This window comes from Hirundo rustica, chromosome 5 (genome assembly GCF_015227805.2).
Source record: "Hirundo rustica isolate bHirRus1 chromosome 5, bHirRus1.pri.v3, whole genome shotgun sequence".
NCBI classification, from domain to species: domain Eukaryota; kingdom Metazoa; phylum Chordata; class Aves; order Passeriformes; family Hirundinidae; genus Hirundo; species Hirundo rustica.
The window spans coordinates 33,015,133-33,036,716 of NC_053454.1; the positions used below are offsets into that span (position 1 = coordinate 33,015,133).

General features: G+C 37.8%; 1 protein-coding gene across 8 annotated transcripts in view; it reads right to left on the reverse strand.

Moving 5' to 3' along the window:
- The window catches only part of TENM3 (teneurin transmembrane protein 3), an 844,329-nt gene that overhangs the window by 160,427 nt on the left and 662,318 nt on the right, over positions 1-21,584 (reverse strand). For 3 of the 8 annotated variants that reach the window (XM_058420804.1, XM_058420803.1, XM_058420802.1), the window contains one exon: positions 11,615-11,824. The exons of the other annotated variants lie outside the window; for them this stretch is intronic. In XM_058420804.1, coding sequence (XP_058276787.1) covers positions 11,615-11,824 — 210 coding nt within the window. The remainder of the gene's footprint in view (positions 1-11,614; positions 11,825-21,584) is intronic. 8 annotated transcript variants of the gene reach the window in all.

The window sequence follows — 21,584 nt, forward strand, 5'->3', positions numbered from 1 at the left end:
TGATTTGCTTTCTGCCTTCAAATTTCTTGAACTTTTTGTAGAAGCAGTATCCTATCCATCACTCAAAAATACGTAAATACAAGGTAGTTTAAGATCCCAGGTGCAAAATTTATAGCCACTGTCTGTTCCTAAGATATGACAAAGCAGATGAAATCTGAGGCAGCATACCATACAAAAACATCAACATTGCTAAAGCATGCATGAAGGATATGGAAGCTTCCCCAACCTCCCTAACACAGAACTGGTACTACAGGAGATATGTGGTTTAAATGCCTAAGTATAAGTATTTCATTCTTTACAAGTTTGAATTTTAATATTCTCTCAAGGAATTTCATATACACAAAAGGGGAAAAAAATCTGGTCTCTTGTGGCCACGATCATAGGAAGTTATTATATAATAATGAAGAAAAGTTGCACTCAAAGCTCAAGACTGTTTCAAAAGAACTTCCAGATAAAATTTATTTAACAGAAATGTTGATCTGAGTATTACTAATGATAAAGCAACTAGATGAATCTGGGCAGGCTGTACTGTTTTATTTGGTTGTTATTCTGCTGGTCTTTCTCTACAAAACCAGCCATTTTAAATGCCTAGCTAACAGTATAAATCTCTGTAATAGGGCAAAAAAGAATTTCCCTTTCAGGCTCAAAACAATGCAAGTGCACTGGCTGATTCCTCCACCCTGCCTAGGAATGTCCCTCAGGGCCTCCAGTCCAGAAGGCTTGCAAAGCAGTTTATTCTGGAGGGCTTTCTGGAAGCTAGAAATGAGTTTTAAAGACATGTAACCCATCCTCCATCTCTGCCCTCCTGTTTACTGGCTTAGGTACACAACAGTAGCCAGAATTCACTACAGTTAGGAGAGACAGCAAAGGCTTTTAAACAGGACATTAGATTAAAATAAGAAATAATTCAACTTGAGTGAGGAAGAGATCTATATATGATGCTGTGGTGCACTCTGATGCCAATTATTTTGAGTAATTCATACAAAATGATAAACAAACAGAAAAATGTTCCACATTACACACCACTGATTAAAGGCCTTGAGGAAACAGATCAGGAAGGACATCTGAAGAAAAATATTGCGGTCAATTTTGAGAGCCATACATTAAATGGCATAAGGAACAACTTTATACTGTATCGCTTCAAAAAGGCACTAAAAAGACTTGAAAAAGACCTGTAATTTTTGAATTAGCCAGGTAAATATGCCAAAAATGCTGTATACCTGAAGGTACATTAAGATCTAAAGTATGTGGAAATTGAAAATTATAAGGTATCAATTATTGTCTCTATTGGTGGATACTTTTTTTTCTGAGCATCACATAACAAGATAAAAATGGTGAAGTGCTTCTTTCTAATTTTACAGTGCCAACAGATCTTTGGCCATGTATCAGACATTCATAACAAACAACTTCTTTAGTAATATACTGCTGCTTTAAGAAACTGTATCTTTCAGCTTTTCCATTTCTTTAATTCCCACCTAGAACGCCTGCTGGCAAATCAGCAGCATGTTGGAAAGGGTTGAAGAACATGAAGATATATAAGTGTGAATTTCATGAAGTCTGTTGCTCCCTCTATGTATATATTTCTGGCCAGTAAAACAATGTAAGTACTTAGCTCCAAAACCCCATGTTGTGCATCTCACCCCAGTAGCAATTATAGGAAGAGTCCAGCTGTAAAAACCTGATGGAGACGCTGTGCAGATTCAAAGAATCAAACGCACAATTCATTAGAAGTGCTTCACTTGTTTTCTGAAGCAATTTTGAAGCTGGTGTACACAGAGATGGGGGTGCAAGGTCACCCCTATGCTCGCCTTTTCACCACTCAGCAGAGGACAAACTACCAGAAAGTAACCCAGAGACTCAAAAAATACCACAGACAGTATTTTACAGCTTTCCTGAACATGATATAGGATGCTGCTGAGGAATAAGAAGGGAGCATTCAACAAAAAAACCCCTTGTGGTCTTTGCATTTAAGAATGAACAGAAAAACAAGCCACTCACACCAACTACTAGCAACAAAATCAAGGGAAAAAAAATCAACTTTACTCTTCCTTGAACATTTCTGAATTAACTAAAAGACTCAACCAGCAGCACCTGCTATTTTGTACTCAGTGATAGCCAAGTCCGCCTCCTGTATATTCAGATATAATGTGCTTTATTGCAAATAAATTCCATTGTATGTTGTTTGAATAGCTACTGCAGTGTTGAATTGAAGCTTCAAGAAATGCACACAAAGTAATATTTAAAAGACCTCTTGATGTGGAGTCCCCAGGTTATGGCAATAATGGGATAAGTTTACTGCTGATTACTGCAAATCGGAGTACCTTTCAACACAAAGATGAGTTGGATTCAGGGCAAAATTTACAGCAACTGACTTCCTTTTAAGTTGCAAGTATCCTGCAATTACAGTATTTCCAAATTGAGGACTTTGTTTTGTTTGGTTTTTTTAATGACAACAAAGTATCCTGTTACACAAACAGAACTGTTCTTTGACACTGCATCTTGCTAACTGTTATGGGATTTATCTTCAAGAGAAGAATAGGAATAAAGAGGCAAATTAATTCTGCTTTCTGTAACTGTAGCAGGGCTACTAGTGTAAACATACAGAATTCCCATTGAGAGAATATTTTTAGTCTTTTGTTATAAATGATCAGCAACTTAGCAAACAGAAACATCCTTACTTTTTTCTTCCCCCCGCTCCCTCCTGGCTCAGACAACATATCTCGTACCTATGAATTCTAACGATTAAAATAATTCTACCAAATTCCTTTGCTGCATTCCAGTATGCATAGTCAAGTATGTAATGCAATAATCTATGCCTGAATGGTCTGTTTACCCCAAAGCAAGTTACAAGGAAAACTCTTTCGCCTTAAAGGACTTGTCTCTTTGGAGCGTGCAGACTGGCAAAAAGCCAAGGGAAGCTGGTGCTTAAGCAACCAAGACTGAGCAGTGCCTGTGTGCACTGCAATCTCAGCCAACCGCAGTAAATGTTATTGGAGTTTTTGTGCTGTAAAATTGCTGCTTTCATGCCCACTGCATCTGACAATAGGAATCCTTGGCCTCGCATGAGAAAAGAAGGCTGATGTGCCTTCTAGTCAGATCTCTGCATCCTTAAAAAGCAGGGTTACTACTCCTGTGTACTCCTAATGGGTTAGTGACAAATAAATTCATGTCAATGCTACGTCAGACACAGAACAATACTAAATGGTGAAGTATTTGTGTATGAGAGAAAAGAGCAGAAAACTCACACTTTAAGCACAGTCCTTAAACTATTAAAACTACTGATAATATTTAAAAAAGATAATGGACATTAAATGTGACAAATGTTTAGAATTTCAATTTTCAAAGCAACTTTGAGGTAAGCTGTTTTCACAATCATCCTATGCACAGTATTTTTTTGCTTAGTGACTCAAACACAAATTCTTAGCATTTCTCCTATGAGAGACTGCAAGGAGCATCTGCCAGCCGAATTTCTGAGTCCTGTTTATTTTCAGCAAGCAGCATGTTTAAAGCACTGAAACATGATCCTCCAACCTACAGCTACTGAGAACAGAGTTTAAATGGAAAGCAAGAGGCAATGAGAAGACAAATCAGAATTTTTTTAAAAAATTGTCTAATGATCTGGGGTTTTTTACTACAGGAACTTTTAAACATTATAGAATAAAATGGATGTTGCAGTTGCATTACAATGACCTAATTTCTGTATTAACCCCCACTAGCAACTTCCATTTAATCCAACAGGCATTCCTCAGAAACACAGAATCAGGTCGTAGCAATCATTGGAACTATAGAATAAACTAGGTATTAAAAAAAAAAAAAAATCAAGATTTTATTAAAATCTTCAACTCATTCTATGTTTCTGGAAGAACTTTTGTATTCACAAATTTATCAGGGCTTGGTGAGCGTTAGAGCTTATAAGAAAGACTTGTAAAACTGTAAATTCAGACTGCTGCCATCAAGTGATAAACACATAGGAACACGTGTAAGATCTTGAGTGGTCCCCTTATAAAAATGGCTTTTTTAAAAAAGATTTTGTATTGCAGCACAAAGTTAAAAATACTAGATCGTTCCCCATAATAAAATTATGAAAAATCAAAATAAAAGAGCTTAATGCGATGATGCGACATACTTGCATCTGCTCCTGATGTCATACAAGTTATTTGCTGTGCATTCACATAACTTTTGTTCCTCTGGAAGTCAGCATAAGCAGTACCTGGGTGAAGCCCTCAGATTTGTAATTTATAATGGAAATAAACCCTCTCTGTGACTGTTTCCTTGTCCTCTTACCTTCTGTATTACAGATTAATTTCCACCATAAATTTCTTCAGCCTACTCTCTGTATAAGAGCAGTACATCCTCATTCTTGATTGCAACTTCAAGATTCTTCCATTAAATTGTGACAGAATTTAAATTCAAGCTCCTTATCTTGCAATTAGGGATGTCTGTTCTGTAATCAAGCAGTCAAAGGAAACGATGTGTGTGCAAGCACTGGCAAGAGGGAAGGATGCATTTTTGACTCTTACATTCATCTATCGTGCCAGGTACACGTTCGTTCACTTCAAGGGAGCTGACATCTGGGTGCAGCATTCTTCCCTCAGTAAAACTATATTCTGCTTTCATGTTTCACTGCATTTCAGAATGATTTTCTCTTCACAGGTCTTCTTAAACTGCATGATTTGTTGTAATATGACTTCGGATGGGGAAGGAGGAGTGGAGGAAATGTCTCTACATCAGATCATATTTGCACTATGATACACAGTTGGCAGGTTGTCCCATCTGGCATGCATTCAAGTATAAGTTGGGTAATTTGTCACTCTGAATCCTTTGATTTGTGAAAAGGCCAAAATCATCTCTGGAAAGATATTCTGCGGCTAATGATACAGGAGGTGTGGGGGAGACTGTTCTTTGAAGGCTACAAAGGCCACAATCTGAGGAGAAATAATTGGGTTTTGGCTGTTCTATTAAGTAACGTATTAAGAGATTGAAAACTACAAAAATCTCTTAAGAGCAAAAAATGACTTACAACAATCAGATATGAGAAATAATTGCCCACCACTTCGCAAAATTTGATTTTGGAAGGGTGAGGGTGAGACTGGGGAACTGTAATTTGCTCTTGGCAAACAGACTGAATGCTTAATTAAATGGAACAAATGTACATTTTTGTACATTAAGGGAACAATGTTGACAGAAGTTTGGCTTAAAAACTAGTGAAAGAGGATAGAAAGATGGATTCATGAAATTGAAATCAAATATCAAAAAGAGATAAAAAATAAAGTGGCAAGCATTTAAGATACAATTTTCAAGTTTTTAAGGCAACTACATTCGCCCTAAGCAAGTGGAACAGATAAATCTGTTGATCTGTAGTTCTTGAAAGATATTTGCCTTTCTGCAATGTCTGACTTTGGGCCATAAAAAAATTTACGTGCTTCTGTAGCTACCAAGGAAGGCTGCAAGCACTGCTACACTCTAGCTGAAACAGAACTGTCTCTGGCCTGAGAAAAAAAGTCAGCATGTATTTTTGTAACATAAACTTACTCCGTATTTACAGAAAGCTTGTCAAGTATCTCTATTCAGCATCATGGGCATTGTGAATTTATGGGTATCAAACATTTTTGCTTACAAAATATTTACATGAGTACGTACATGCCCAGAAGACATTGGCAGCTTTCACTGAGGACTGGGAATCTTATTTTGTAATTTTGCAAGATATAAAATGGTCCAGTATGTGGGAAGGGAAAGCAGCTGTTTTGCAAATGATTTATTGTGGAAGGTCTGGACAATTTCAGACTGAGGTCTGGGCTAAAGGACAAATCATTCACTTCACATTTAAACAGGCAATGCATTTCAACATGCAGGCTGCCAACGCAACACGCTCAGCCATAGCTTAGTACGAAAATCTGTCATAAACTACAAGATCACATACACCTGATTTGAAATGCACACAAATATTACTAAAAAAGCCCCAGGAGGTTATCACAGTCCACCTTCTCCTAACTGAATGCAGGTTTGTTCTCAGCCGTATGAGTTACATTTTTATTTGTTCTAATTTCATGTTACAAAGTGACAGATCTTGTCACTTCCTTGGGACAGACTTTGATATCTTAATGTAGTTCACTGCTAAACAGTTTTTCCTATGTGCCTAATCTTTCCTTTCCTTATTTTCATCCTGTTACTTTTAATTGTATCCCCACACTGCAGGCAACATGTTCCATTCTAAATTTGGTTACTACCTTCTCTTTGCCAGCAATTAATAATTGCTTAGGCCATGTATTGAGCCAAAGTTTAACGTCTTACCCATTCCCATACAGTAATACCTCTAACCTTATAATTGTTTTCATACACATATATCTGAACAGTAAAATAAAGAGCCATAAGACAATTTGACAGGAACTCTGAAGAAGCAAGATGCCTGAATTCCAAACTTGGACTCCCTCTTTGCTGATATATTTGTATACCCAGCTCAAACTGTACTCCTGAGTCAGACCATGTTGCAGATTAATGCCTAATAAAAACTCTCTATGACCAGTTCTCAGATTTTTCCTGAATACACTGCACTTCAGACCAGCTTCTATTTTTCAGTTCTAATTTCATTTTCTTAGTTTCTGGCTATACAATTAATGATCTTTCCTTGCCCTCTTCTATTAACATTTTGTCTTTAGTTGGCACACAGAACACTTTCCATTTAGTATCACCCGGAAATTTTTAGTGCCATTTTTACTCCTTCATCCATATAAGTAACGAGGATCTTAAATAAAACCAAGATTATAACATATCCTCATGATGTTCTTCAATACAACTCCTCCTAGTTTGAACTATTATTCCCAATTTAATATCACACACTATTTCAAACCAAACAGGTCTGAGTTAATTTTTCAAGTAACGTCTTAGGACCAGTGTCAGACCTGAGGACAAATTGTGCGCATTGATACAACAAAATTTAATTTATCATGAATTATGAGATAAGAGATAAAAATCTCTTTAAACAATGTGTAAGACAACAATGAAAATAAGGCATGTGGATACCCTCAGAGATTCCAGATGACTGACAGTTCTGAGGAAGATGAAAAGGAAAAAAGTAAATATATATACTTCACTGAAAAAAACCGAAAGAGCTTTAACACATTTAATCTCATGACCTCATGTTTGTTTCCTTGTGTCCTAGAACAGCTCCTTCCTCTTCTTTTGCTCCCCAGAAATCTGAACTACTAAAATGCAGTTCATTAGAGCATGGAGCTAATAACACCAAAGTTGTGGGTCCAATCTCTGTGTGGACCATTCACTTAAAAGTCGGGCTTGATGATCCTTGTGGGTCTCTTCTAACTAAGAATATTCGATGAAATCAAAAGAACTCCTTCTGTGAAATTACATGGCAGGTGACAGCCTGGCTGCCAAGTTCTAGCTCACCAGCACATGCAGTTTCCTTTGCACAATACCTGCGGCAAAGTAGAGATGGAATAAGGACTGGGAAGTGTTTAGCAGGCACTAAAGCAGGACAACCAGAAAGCCACACGAGGTACTTCCACATTGGCTAGGACTTAATTTGCCATGGGCTTTTTCAATATTCACAGGTTATTTCCAAACTTCTCACAAGCCAGTTGGGTATGAAGGGGGAAATCCCATTTTCCTCTTCCCACCCCCCCAGGAGCTTCAAGGGAAGAAAAGATGCCTTAAAAGTCACTAGCATCTTCCACTAACTTATAACACAAATCCACGTGTGTACTTCCAACCACACTTCCATTTCATTTTGCTCTTGGCAGAAAGAAAAATGCAGTGGTGAGGCAGATTGTTTATTTATACTGGTTTTACATGAACTGTGGTATCTATGCAGAAAAATAAAACATGAGAGATGGAGGGAAAATCTGAAGAGTAAAAAACCCCTAACAAACACCTAATAAAATTCACACCTCTGCTCTGCACATGTGTTATATTTGGTCTTTACTAGTGGCAGGCTTGAGCATTGAGCACCTATTCCCTCAGGTACTTGTACAAAAGCAGAAGGTTCTGACCTTAGCTTCCTGACATTGTGGGATAATAAACCAATAATTTCTGTTTAGGAAATAGCAGATACTTTTGTATAAGCTCTGCCATGAAGTTCTAACAAGTCATCATGAACTAATTCCTCAATTTATAGGAGAATTATGCCGCAGCACATTTGGTGTCTGTAGAGTGAGGTGTCTGACAACGAGACCTCTGAATGCATAGAGTTCGTATATGTTTTCATTCAGCCAGCTTTATTACATTGTTTTTTCTCGTTCACAAGTTTAAACTCAGAGTTGTGCTCTAGATTTCCAAATCTGTAGGAAGGCTTAGCCATTTTGAACTGAAAAGTCCATCAATCCGCAACTCCCATGTGGCTGGAGCAAAATCTTGTTTATTGTGCATTACCTAGCAGATCTTTGATCAAGGACAACTGAAAACCAGTTTATATTATATTGATTTTTTTTTTCCCACTACATAAACTATCATCACAAACTGTTACTAAGAAACATGAGAACCTTGATGCTCAAATGCGCGATACAAACACTGCTGTGAAATACATCCTTCTCTATTCTGCATTCTATGGTTCTCCCATAATATTTAAAATTTAGGGGACAAAAATTCTCAGATCTGAGTTTCTAACTCAGACCGCTGAATTTCATTGTCAATAGTAAACATTAAATATTAACTTTACCTTGTCTTCATAATCTCTGCTTAAATTAAGAATTTAGCACTTTATTTCTCATTATATTAAACTCTGTGTAAAAAGATAAGCTGCTACTAATTTCAGTAAATTCTCCTCTGAATTCTGACTTTTCATGGAAGAAGATTAAGGAACTTATCAAGATGCTTAAATACTTATACTACATGACTTCTACTGTTTATAAGGAGAGTTAGCGACATAAGGAAGCCCTCCAACTCAATCACATTCAGGAATCCTTTCCTCCCAGCTCTCAGTTCACCCTACTCTCTCTTTCACTTTAACAACTGTTTCATTTCCCTGCATATGTATTCAGATGTCTCTGTTTCTTATAAAACATTTTGCTGCTCTTTCTTAAAACAATAAATGTAGTAAATAAATTGTTCTTATAGCAGTAGGCAAACAGACTGACTGCTGGAACAGTTCATATACTGAGCTGTGCCCTGAAGAAGAGGAACAAGGAGAATTAATCAGAAATGCTACGTAAAGGAAGAGTTATAACTGATAGTCCTAAAATTTATCTTCTCTTGAATTTCATGACTTACTAACACACTGTTCTTAGAGAAATTAAATTATTCCTAATTAACTGTCCACAACAGTTTGCACTTGACCTGAATTTTCAAAGCTACTAGTAATACCCCCATGTTGACCTTAGATTCTTGTGATAAGCATCTGATAACTCATTTTACTAATTTTCTTCACTCTTTTCTTCACCAGAAAAAGAAGCTAATTCCCATTGGTTAACAAAACAAGGTAATCAAACCCAGCATCACAGATTAATATAATTCTACACATATATTCAAATCCTTTAAATTTTGAGTGAGCTGATCAAATAAATTACATTGATCAAATGAACTCGTTCTAAAGGAAAAGAATCAGATGTTTGAATAGACTAAGACGATGTTAATTCAACTTGCTGTTCAAGTAAAGTCAATATAACTGAAAGCAGTTCAATAATATAATTGTTTTTAGTCAGCACCTTTTTTATCCCTAAATGCTTCAGCAGTGAAACCCCACTCTCTGCCAACACAAACACTGGACAAAATCATCTGGAATATGGCACTGGACTTACTTTGAACCCATTAAGATTAGATAGCATTGAAAGCTTACATGAAGACACAAAAGAAAAGACAACTGGTGAAAAAAACCCCTTCTTTCTGTGAAAGTGCTGCATTTTACTTAAAGAAAATGCAATAATCAAATAACAGCATACTAAAGGCCACAGTTAAGTGATATTGACTTGATAGGATAAATTGGAGAGATCCGCATACTACAATGCAATGCTACACAACCATGCATATCATTAAGTCAAAGAAAGTTGTAGCTAACTTATTAAATTTTGCTTTTCCCAGTTTTACAAAGAACATACTTTTCCCTCACCATTATCATAATATCATAATGAGAAACCAACTATAAGCAAATCAGGTAGATAATCCAAGGAATATTCATTTATGTGCTAAGTGAAACGAATCTTTCCTCCAGTAACACAACCCCTCATCCTTCAGCTGACTCTGGAAATGGAAGTCCACTACCTGAACACCTATGATCTTCTCCTTATCCAGCAGAAAACTAACAAGCCTGACTTATGGCAATCACTATATATGCAGCATGCGCAGTTAGCAAGTAGAAGCACTTCTAAAAACAAGTCTAATCTTGAGGAGAGAAAGATCATTTGACAGCAGGAACTGCAAATACTTCTGCTACACATACACACTGAAGGCTACCTTTTGGATAATGCATATGTTTTCTACCAGATTTCATATTCCTAGACATAAAAGAAAGATAGCATACCCTGATTATGACAATGCAGGACCATTTTGAGCTCTTCACAGATGAAATACTGAGCAAGTTGAACGTGCAAAAGTAAAGTTATCATTAAGTTTAGAGATCTTAACCCAAACGTGTCAGATTCACATATGAGTGTTCTCAACAGATTGGCCTTTTAGACAGAACACCAAAATTCCATTCAAAGCTAAGAAGAGAAGCTCAAATTTAGTGTTGTTCTTGGCAAAATAATTCTGTCCAACCAGCTGATGTACAATATGCAAAAAAATATTTCACCATACTCCCTCTAGTGGTTCATCTGTAGGTGAGATTTTAACAATCAAAAGACAGAAATGGTTCTTAGAACATGAAGTGGCTTGTTCCAACTTTTGTTGATCTACGTGAGAAGGGCTGTGAATTAAAAAAATATTCTTCCAGTCTGCCCACACCAAGAAAATGTCTTCAGTCATGCAACATAAATGGAAACCTGTGGCTAATATATTTTCTCATATTAAAAAAAAAAAAAAAAAAAAAAGGAAAAAGTGGTTTCTTTGGGCATGATGTTTAAGCAGGCACTGGTGTTTAAAGCATGTCTCTCATTATGCTTACTGATACTGGTTGGAAGGAAGAGAAACACGGAAACATAGATCTCAGAAGCGACCATTGACTCCTGTCATCTCACAGCTCTCTTCCTTTAGAGCTTTTACCTCTGTCTCAAGTGCCCTATCCAGTAACAAAAATGCTGCTCTCCTTCCCTTGGGAAATGGAAGGAATTGCTGGAACCTGCTGAACTTGATGAGGTAGTAAAAGATAACTTTTACATTATTCTGAAGCTAAATATCATGACAGTTTAACCAACTTCAGCCTATCCTTTAAAAAGTACAACTAAATGTTGCTAAACACTAGCTAAAAACTACATTACATAATATATCATTAATAGCTACTGCTTCACATAAGCATTGCCTCTTAAATGATTTAAATGAGCTTTTCTATATTAGCAGTTATTTTCTGCTCTTGCATATTTTACAGAAAATAGAAAAAAATTTGCAGCATTTAAGGAAAAATCAGTTTAAAATACAGAGTCATTTTGATACATTTAAGTTTTACTAGACAATTTCTTAAGAAGACAGAAAATAAAAGGGTATTTAAACTATGGACAAAGTGTCCTCTTCTTACCATGACCTGGGACAGATACTGGATTATCACCGGTCTGTACTAGATAGGAGCCGGCAGTATAGTCCTCATCTGTATCAGAGTCCTGAACTGGCTGGCTGGCATTATTACTTAATAACCACCTCTGGTTGTCATGGAGATTGGGTGATGGAGGAGGGGAGTGTAAATGTTCAGTAACTGATGGACTAGATGAGGAGGATGGCATGGGAGGACCTATAAAAAAATAAAAAGCATTTAAAATATGGGTCAAGATATAATATGAAAAACAAATAATTTGTTTCTTGTATCACCAAAAGGTGAATATTCTATTTCAAACAAGAAAAAAAGATGGACAAAGTGAATATGACAATTTTCTGAAATAAACTGGTTTAAGTGCTTTAGAAACCATAACACAATGACATGACTTGATATTTCAATGAACAGTGTTTATCATACAGGATTGCTTCTTTCAGTGGGACACTCTAAAATCCAATAGAGAAAGAAAGTAATACAGATAAGCAGACACAGAGACAGAGAAACAGGACCAGTTTTCCAAGCTCACACATACAGGGAAACTCACCACTGTAAATTTCTACAGGAGTTACTCTGACAGAACTTTTAGTTTCCAGCAGTGTTTCTCAGACACATATGCTATTTAAAACCCATCAGAATGTTTCTCCTGTCAAACTTGTGTCCATCTGCACAAATTGCTTTAAAACATGCATACACAATGACTATATCCCATTTCTGCATCTTGAAAGTATCTTAAAGTCATCACAGAGGATGACAGATATAAATAAAGCCTTAGGATATCCTAACAATACATTTAATTCTTCAATGAAACAATAATTAGGCCAGAATGCAACAGAAAGCATTACCTATTCCACCCTGTGAAAATATAGGTTCTTTATAGTCTTTAGTGAGAAAAGATTTGACTCCAAGTAAGACTCCTGGACTACTTTTGAATAAAGAATTGTTGCCTGTGGGTGGGGAATGCACCAGAATATGAAGAAACTTTATTACATAATTTATGTTAAAACCAAAATTAGCTTAATATGCATGGTTATAATTCGTAACTATAAATCTAAACTTAAATTAGAGAAAAAGAGGCTTTTTTTCATCATATAATGATTTGGGTTCATGGTACTTATTAGTATAGTTATGCTGGAGAGATGCTGTGCTTCTCAATGTCAATAAATCATATTGGCACCAGTAGCTTGAATTACCTTCCCTCCACCTCCCTTGTACACTGCTAGAATCATGCTAATTTTGTTTTTTCTTTCACATTCAGTTTATACCATCGTATAGTATCTTAAATATCTCTAAAACATGCTGCTAAGTCCTTACCAATTCACTTCCCTGGGAAGAAACCTATGACAGCCTCACCATAAACTATTTATATAATGCTTCCACGTATCATTTACCTCTTCTTGTAGAGAATAGCACAATATATATTATTACAATTTAAGATGCAGGCTTGGTCCTCAAAGGAAAGGGAGCACTTACTATTAGTCAAGAAACTCCTGTGTAAAACCAAGGTTTATAATCAAGAAACTAAAAAGTATGGGGAACAACATTTTACAGGGCTCAACTTGTGAATTTAGAAGCAGGGAGTGGGCACATTTTGTAGTTTGAGATAAAGTGCCAACAGGTTTTCTTGCTACACCTTGATTTTTCACATTGCTTGTGTCAGTAACCTGAATTTGTGGTTATTTCTTGATGGAATACTTAATGCATTATTTACAATATACTCAAACTGATTTAGGAAGATGTTATATTTCATTTTTTGAATAGTTCCAATAAAAAAAAAAGTAGGGGATTTTGTAAGTTTTTTTTTCTTTTTAATTTTGGAATAAATCTCTTTTACTTGGTTTGGACCTCTCCTAGAGGAGAGCTACAGTAATATCTTCCAGTTGTATATGTAGTGTCTGAAGCAAATCAACATCTTAGGAGTATCTTTGGACTTTATATATAACACTTCTCATTATGCTTCTTTTCTCCTTCTCAATCTACACTCATTAACTTTCAGGCACAACAGAGCCTTGATTACACAAATCATAATCATGAAAATGTGTCATGTCCAAGGTTCCTTAACTGTTGTGTAAATTCCGTCGATTCAAATCCATTGATTGTCTCAGCGCTACATGGCTAGCTGACACTACACTGCACTGATGAGTAGCTATCCAGAACATACATCACTTGGGTGCCCTGGTTTACCTAATTTCTCAGTTCAGAAAACACCATGTGTCAGGTGTGGGGTGGAAGTGCAAGGGTATAAGCAAAGTTCCCACCATTACGCTCAGCAGGGACAGATCTCTGCTACTGCAAAAATCAGTTGATAAGGGCTGTAACACCACTAGGAAGTTATGCAACCTTTTATAAATAAACCTAATTCTAGCAGGCAGGTCTTACAATCGTAGAATAATTTAGGTTGGAAAAGAACTTTAAGATCATTGAGTCCAACCTTTAACTCAGCATTGCCAAGTCCACCACTAAATCATGTCCTTAAGTGCCATGTCTACATGTCCGTAAAACACCTCCAGCAATAGAGACTCAACCACTTCCTTGGGCAGCCTGTTCCACGTTGTGATCACCCTTTCAGTGAAGAAATTTTTCCTAATATTCAAGCTAAACCATCCTGTCACACTGCTAGCTCGTGTTCAGAGGACAGTCGACCAGCATCTCCAGATCCTTTTCTGCCAGACAGCTTTCTAGCCACTCTTCTCCCAGCCCGTAGCACTGCGTGGAGTTGTGACCCAAGTGCAGGACCCAGCACTTCACCTTCTTGAACCTCAGACAATTGGCCTCAGCCCATCAATCCAGCCTGTCTGGATCCCTCTGTGGAACCTTGTAACCCCCAGCAGACCAACATTCCTCCCCGATGTGTTGGCGTTGTCTAGAGCTGAAGGAGGGCACACTTGATCCCCTCCAGATCACTGATGAAAACTAAGCAGTACTAGTCCCAGTACTGAGCCCTGGGGAACTTGACTGACTAGCCATCAGCTGGGTGCAATTCCATTCACCATCCTCTGGGCCTGCCCATCTGGTCAGTTTTTATACTGAAAAGAGTACATCCAGCCACACCATGGGAAGCCAGGTTCTCCAGGACAATGTTGTGGGAGAAAGTATCAAGAACCTTTACTAAAGTCCCTGTAGACATCATCCACAGCCTTTCCCTCATGCACTAAGTGGGTCAGTTTGTCACAGAAGGAGTCCAGGTTGGTCAGGCAGGACCTGCCTTTTGTAGACACCTGCTAGCTGGGCCTGATCCCATTTGTACACGTTGCATGATGGCACTCAGGGTGATGTGCTCCATGACCTTCTCCAGCACTGAGGTCAGGCTGACAGACCCGTGGTTCCCTGGAACCTCCTTCTGGCCCTTCCTGTAGATAAGTGTCACATTATCCAACTTCCACTCACCCGGGACCTGCCCTGCTGGCCAGGGCTGCTGGTAAATGATTGGAAGTGGCTTGGTGTGCTCTTCTGCCTGCTCCCTCCCTCCCAGTACCCTTGGGTTGATCCCCATAGACTTCTGGGTGTCTAAGTTGCACAGCAGGTCACTGACTATCTCTTCTTGGATTAGAGGGGCTTTGCTCTGCTCCCTATCCCTGTCTTCCAGGTCAAGGGGCTGGGGACCTTGAGGTCAACTGGTCTTACTATTAAAGAATGAGGCAAAGAAGGCATTACATTACCTCAGATTCTTCCTCATCATTCATCACAGTATTTTCCCCCTTCACTCAATAAAGGATGGCTATTCTCTTTAGCCCTCCTTTTGTTGCTTTCTTGTCACAAAGTTACATGGTCTGTAGAGAAAATGGACCCAGCTATAATATGAGCCAATTTTTCACAAGAACCCTAGGCCAACCAGCTGGGACAACTATTTCTGTACAACTTCATCCAGAACTGGCAGATTTTTGCAGTGAGCTCCTCTTTGATTCCAAATGAAAAGAGAGATAGCTATCTATACTGCCATTTATAGAATAAGCTACACATGAAGGAAAAAAGTACTTAACACACTTTCTAGAGGAATCGTAAACGATGTGCATATTCCTTTCCAATTCTTTTTTAATAAGGAATGAAAGGAATTTAAAAATATTTGGCAATATCCCCTCTTGAAGTCTTAACAAACTCCTTTAAAAATCATAAGAACCATTAAGACAAAAGCCAATTATATTGATTATAACACTTTTTCCATACAGCTTAGAAGCATACAACACTAAGAATATTTCATTCTAAGAAAATCCACAAAAATACAACTTCTGATTTTCTCCCCATTCTGCTTCTTTTGGTATCCACCTAGCAAAACATTTGGTAGTTCTGCTTTAACTTTCTCGCTCATATTTAAAAATAGCAAAAGTTCTTGTTTTTAATATGTGAACTTGATTCAACAGTAATCTATTTTTCACAGACAAATACACTGGACTTAAGAGTACTTATGTTTTAGTTCAGTTATGAGGAAAAGCACACTTTAATGTGTTGTCATTTTTGTAATTGAAAAGATATTACTTTAAATGATCTTTATATACTCAAAAAAATTATCTTACATGAAAATGCAAAATACAGGTAAACTTCAGCAAGTACACATTCAATATAGCAATATATGAAGAGGTGAATATATTTGCTAAGGATATGAGTCACCAAGAAAGTAAAACACAAAGAAAACAGCTTGTAAGATGAACATTATAAAAGAGATACACATGACCTAATAAATGGATACATTAAATACATATGTACAAGGTAATTATGTTTAAAAAAATTGCAGTGTTCTTTGCCACGATCAGAGCAGATCTAAAACACGGCACAAATTAAAAGTTGGAAGCAGAACTGATGTCACACATGGAAAAGCTCAAAGGGACAAGTATGGTAAATGCAACCCATAAAAAGCAAATAAACAATGGGGAAGACTGGAACAATGGATTGGTAGTAATGTACAGGAATTTCTATGTTAAGTATATTAAGGCTTAACTAAGTCTAAAGCTGAGCTGCTGTCAATTGGTGCTGCCCACACCATAGGTGTCAGAGCAGGGAAGGAGAGTGGGGCTGCTGCAGAGTTAGGGAAGGACTGGGGGCAGAATATGGCAGAGGTGTGCCTTCAACCCCAGAGCCTCAGGCACTTCCACCTGGCCACAACCCCCAGTATACAGTTATGTACAAGCTGCCTTCCCTTAAAACAAAAAACCAAAAAAACCCACCAAAACGCCCCTATTTGCAGCATTTAAGCTTATTTATATAGTATTACAAAGAATGAACCCAACAACAGCTCAGCTTTCATCCTCTATATATCATCAATTGCTAGAGGAGCAACTTTGCCTCAACACTTCAATGGGTGCCTGGATGAACTGCACTTCCACTAGATGTATTTTAGAGAAAATAGGGCCAGACACTTTTGGAACATGGCATTTAGGAGAAAAGCAGGGTGGGAGAGAAGCAGAAGTAATGACTTCCTGCTGTTGCAGGGTGAGCAGGCTGAAATAGATGACCCAGAGTCTCTGAGGAACCCTAAAACATGTGCACTTACGAAATCTTCCCACCAGATTCAAACTCTTAAAGCAGAGATATTTTGTTGGCAATGACAATAAGAAAAAAGAAATAAACTTGTTTATTTTCTATTCTTATTATAAATCAGATTTTTCTGACTATAATTCATGAAGCAACGAAAATTTTCCTGAGCTGAAGTATAATCTTAAAAATATGTAGTTTTCATTGCTTCATGAATTTCTGTAATGCAGAACTGTTGTTCATATATCTAGACTGTCCTTAAAAACCTGGCATTGTCAACTTACCTTTATAAGATGCATTGCAAGTTACGTACTTTTTCAAAGTAATTTGACTATAAAAATTTGAAGGGCCATTATTTTCATCTCAATCAGGTTGCATAAATCCTATACCCAACTTACATACATTCAACTTCTGATGGCTGCTTAAAGCAATACAACAGTAGACAGCTCTGTTTAGGCTCCTTAGCTATGGCAGAACAGTGCATTTTTACATTCAGAGTGTTGGCAGCCCTTGTCACTGAGATTGATGAAAAAAAATCCTCTATCTACATCTCAAGCACACAGAAGGAGAGTCTTATTTTGAAGGGGTAAAGAGATTCTTACTGACTTCAATGTCAGTAAGAAAATGGTATTAAATTACAATTTGCAGACTAGATATCTCTTTACTGAAATTACTGGGATTTTTGCTGGTGAGCTCATGGAAATGAAGATTTCATGTTATATTAAGTGGCACTACTATGCCAAACCCATACTGCGGAAAACCATGTTATACATATAATGGATCACTAAGAATAGCTATATATCTCTATTTTGTACTTTGCTGCTCACAACAGGACAACACAGGTTGCTGGGGTTTTTTTGGTTGCTTTTGTTTTGTGTGTGTTTTTTTTTTTTTTTTTTTTAATAAAACAGTTTAAGGATCTTTTAAAACTTGGATGAGACAGCCAGTGGTTTTTGAAGGTCAGAAATAACATGTCTTCTGGCTAAATTAATTAGAAACCAAAACACTTTCAAACATGAAGGACACTTACAAGCCTTCTGAATCAAGCTGAGATGACTCTTTGCAATCTGTTCTAAGACTTCCCAGTGTGCTGAAAGCTGTACACTCTCTTGTTAAAAAGGGCACCTATACCGTCCTAACAAGTTTACTGACTGCATCCCAAATTTTCAATTTCTAGTCTATCCCACGTAGATTGACCCAAAAAAGCCCCTAAAAACCCCCAAACCCCTGCACCTGGTATATACAACTCTTAACAACTGCATTTTGGACCTTTTTATCTCTGCATATAAAACAGTAAGTTAGTAATAAGTGAGTTTTAATTTTAAGCTAATTTTTCATTATAGGCTTCCTGTATGCTCTCCAACCTGTATGACTTGGCATTGGCATTTATCTCTCTGCTGGATCCTGCAGCCTTCTGCAGCCAACCTGCAGTGACAGTTATCGCTTAATTAATACTCTACACGCAAATGGAACTACCAAAAAGTGCTGTTGTACAGCACATAAAGAACAATTATTCATAACCAACACAGCTCTCTTTATCTACTTATACCAGTGTCAACCAATGTAGATATTGTGAAGATCTCCCCAACGAAATACAAGCATAGTCTTCCAAACACATATACACATATATAAATAAGACTATAAATCCATCTACAGTGAAAAACACTGCAGTGAGAAGAAACTACATGCCAAGAACTTTTAAAAATAAATGCTTTCAAATGCATAGAAATGATGCTTGTGATCTACTGTGATTTTCCATTTGTTTGTTTTGCTTTATTTGTAAGCATAATGGATAATTGATGCTTTTACCCATGAACTGGGAGGTGTACTTTTGAAGTTTCAAATCCTGAGTGCTGATGAACTGTTCCTTCACGTCAGATGCAAACTTTAAACACAAATAACACCTACTCTTCCTATATTTCCTAGAAAAGTTAGCACTTCTAAACAAAACAGATGTATTATGCTGACACGTATCCTAACTCACGAAGTTGCAACTACTTCTATAGACTGCGAAAGCTAAAATTTTGCAAGACCATAACCAAAGAACATTGATTTGAAAAGCAAAAGTAATCCATTAGAAAGCAAGACATATACTGGCCTGAAATACTGTGATTTGTTGTGTTTTTCCTCTTGGAAGTACAGTAAAATAACCAGAGTCTGTAATATAAAACTGGTAATTATCTTCTAAAAAAGAGAAAGATTTCTTAAGAAAAATGGTTATACCTTAGAACTGACACACATTTCTGAAGCAAGCACTTTATGTTTTGAAGAGTTTTGGTTGTTTCAAAAAGTTAACAGCTGCTGCTCAGCAGATTGTTAAATGAAAAGGAGTGCCCTGCTCTTACAGGGGTCAGACTGCATGACCACAACAGCTTTGTCTTCCATCTTGAGTTCAGGCAGTGCTCATTTTTGCCTTAAATGGGAGTTTCGTCTGTAAAGAAATTGCAGAACCTGAGCCTTAACTGACAGAGTATCCTAACCAAAATGCATAGCTCTTACTTTTTACTCCCAAATATTTTTTTTTTCTACTATTACTATTTTCAAAAGGGATCACGTCATAAATTCAGAGCCAGGTGCAGAGCAAAGGTCCACTCACGTAGGCAGAAAGTCCATAACTGAACTAAAACCTCAAGCATCTCTGGCATCCAGGGTTTATTTTTTAGTAGGTATTCTGCTCAGCTCAACTGAATCTTCCATTTTATTTCCCTAAATATTAATTAAAAGTGGGCATGTAAAATACTGGAAGGGAACAGAGAGCTATTTCCAGAAGTGTGAAAAATCTTCATTCTCCTGAGAAAATAATTTTAAGTGATAGGTCTCTGTATTTTTAGAAAAACATTCCTCCTTTTTTGGGGGTGGGGGCGCAGTTTTGGACAGAAGCAAGCTGAAATCAACGCCAGATTGCAAAATATTCTGATTGACTCCTCTCTTCTCTTGAGATGTAGAAGTTCTCACATGAAAATGTCACCTCTCCGTTTAGAGCATCTGCTGGGATTCAGACTCTTCTGCCTTGTGATGGGAGTCTCGTACAGCTCTGCCAGGACAAGGAGACACCAGCTCAACCACAAGGAGACCAGCTTAACCCAGCTGTACAGGTCACGTACTCGCAGTTTTGGCCCAGCCCAGCCAAAGACCAGTTGCAACCGACTTGCAGGCCCTGGCAGCCAGCACATAGTAGCTGGAGCGTCACAGACAGAAGGTCTCCAAGGTCGTGCAGCACTTGGACTGTGCAGGCAGGGAAGCTCCTGGGGTCCCCATCCAGGTCCTGTGTAACTTGGCCACGGACCTGGCCCTTTCCTACCAGAGCAGTTGGTGCCTGCTGAAGCGTGGCCAAGAGGCAGAGGTGAGTGGTTGTTCTACATGCAGGCACGCGTGCACAGCTGTGCACCTATGCAAGGCAAAAGGCACCCATGCATGGCCAATCACTTCTGCCTCAGTCAGAGCCCTACATGGCTGTGCACATCTGCCTGGGCCTGCTGCTTCACTGACCGCTACATGGGAGCAGGGAAAGGGCAGGAGAGATCTCTTGGGTAGTAGGAATGTGCAGCCAGTCATTCTCTCTACTCGCTACTCATCAATTTACACGCAAAACAAACTAAGCATTACACAGCGCTGTATGAGAGAAACCAGCCCGTCTCAAAAACCTGGCAGGATTTTCATGTTCAAAAAACCCAAACTATAAACATGCCACAGACACAAGCTAAAACCAGGAAAAAATTCCACCAGGGTTTTTTCTTTTTCCTGCATTTCCAGAAATGGAACCAAGCATCAAAAATGGAGCAGCTGGCAGATACTGTAATCAAAGTACGGAGGATAGCCACTCTGAGTCTGCCTTATATTCACTCAGCAATGATGCTGAAGTGTTTACCAAGTTACCGCTCTCAATCCTGACCTTTGTAAGAGACTGTAATTTTTCTAGATGCTGATACTCTTACAGATGGCAATTCATAAAGAGTAATCAACTATAAAAGTAACCTTTGAAGAAATGCTTCTTTGTTCTTCCTATCCATGACTTTTTATTATTAGAGGTGAAACGGATTGAGCCATGTCACATCTGGTTTATCATTCTCCCAACATGATTCAGTGGTAGTCCATGCATTTTGTATTTTCACAGTTGCTTTGGTCTAAATTAGCAGGGGCAGAAAACGTCTTTCTGGAATACGACAAGAAATGCATCTTGAAGAACACAAGACAATGCGAAGGTTTTTTTGGAAGGGAGTGGGAGAGAGGCTTCTTAAAGAAGCTTCTCATTCCTCCAACCCCTGTAAGAATCTGTTTAAAGAGGAGTGAAATCAAATACTGGTTGACTAAATTTGGTTTTCTTAATTCTACTGGGTCCTATATGAGAAAAGCAGTCTAAGCAATGGCAGGGATACCAGTTTGGCCTACTTTTGCTACCAGTGTGGCCACTGCCATGCAGTCCGCCATAAACGGAACAATCATCTTTGAAAAGAAATATCCAGAGAACCTTTTAATGACATCCAATTGCTTACGT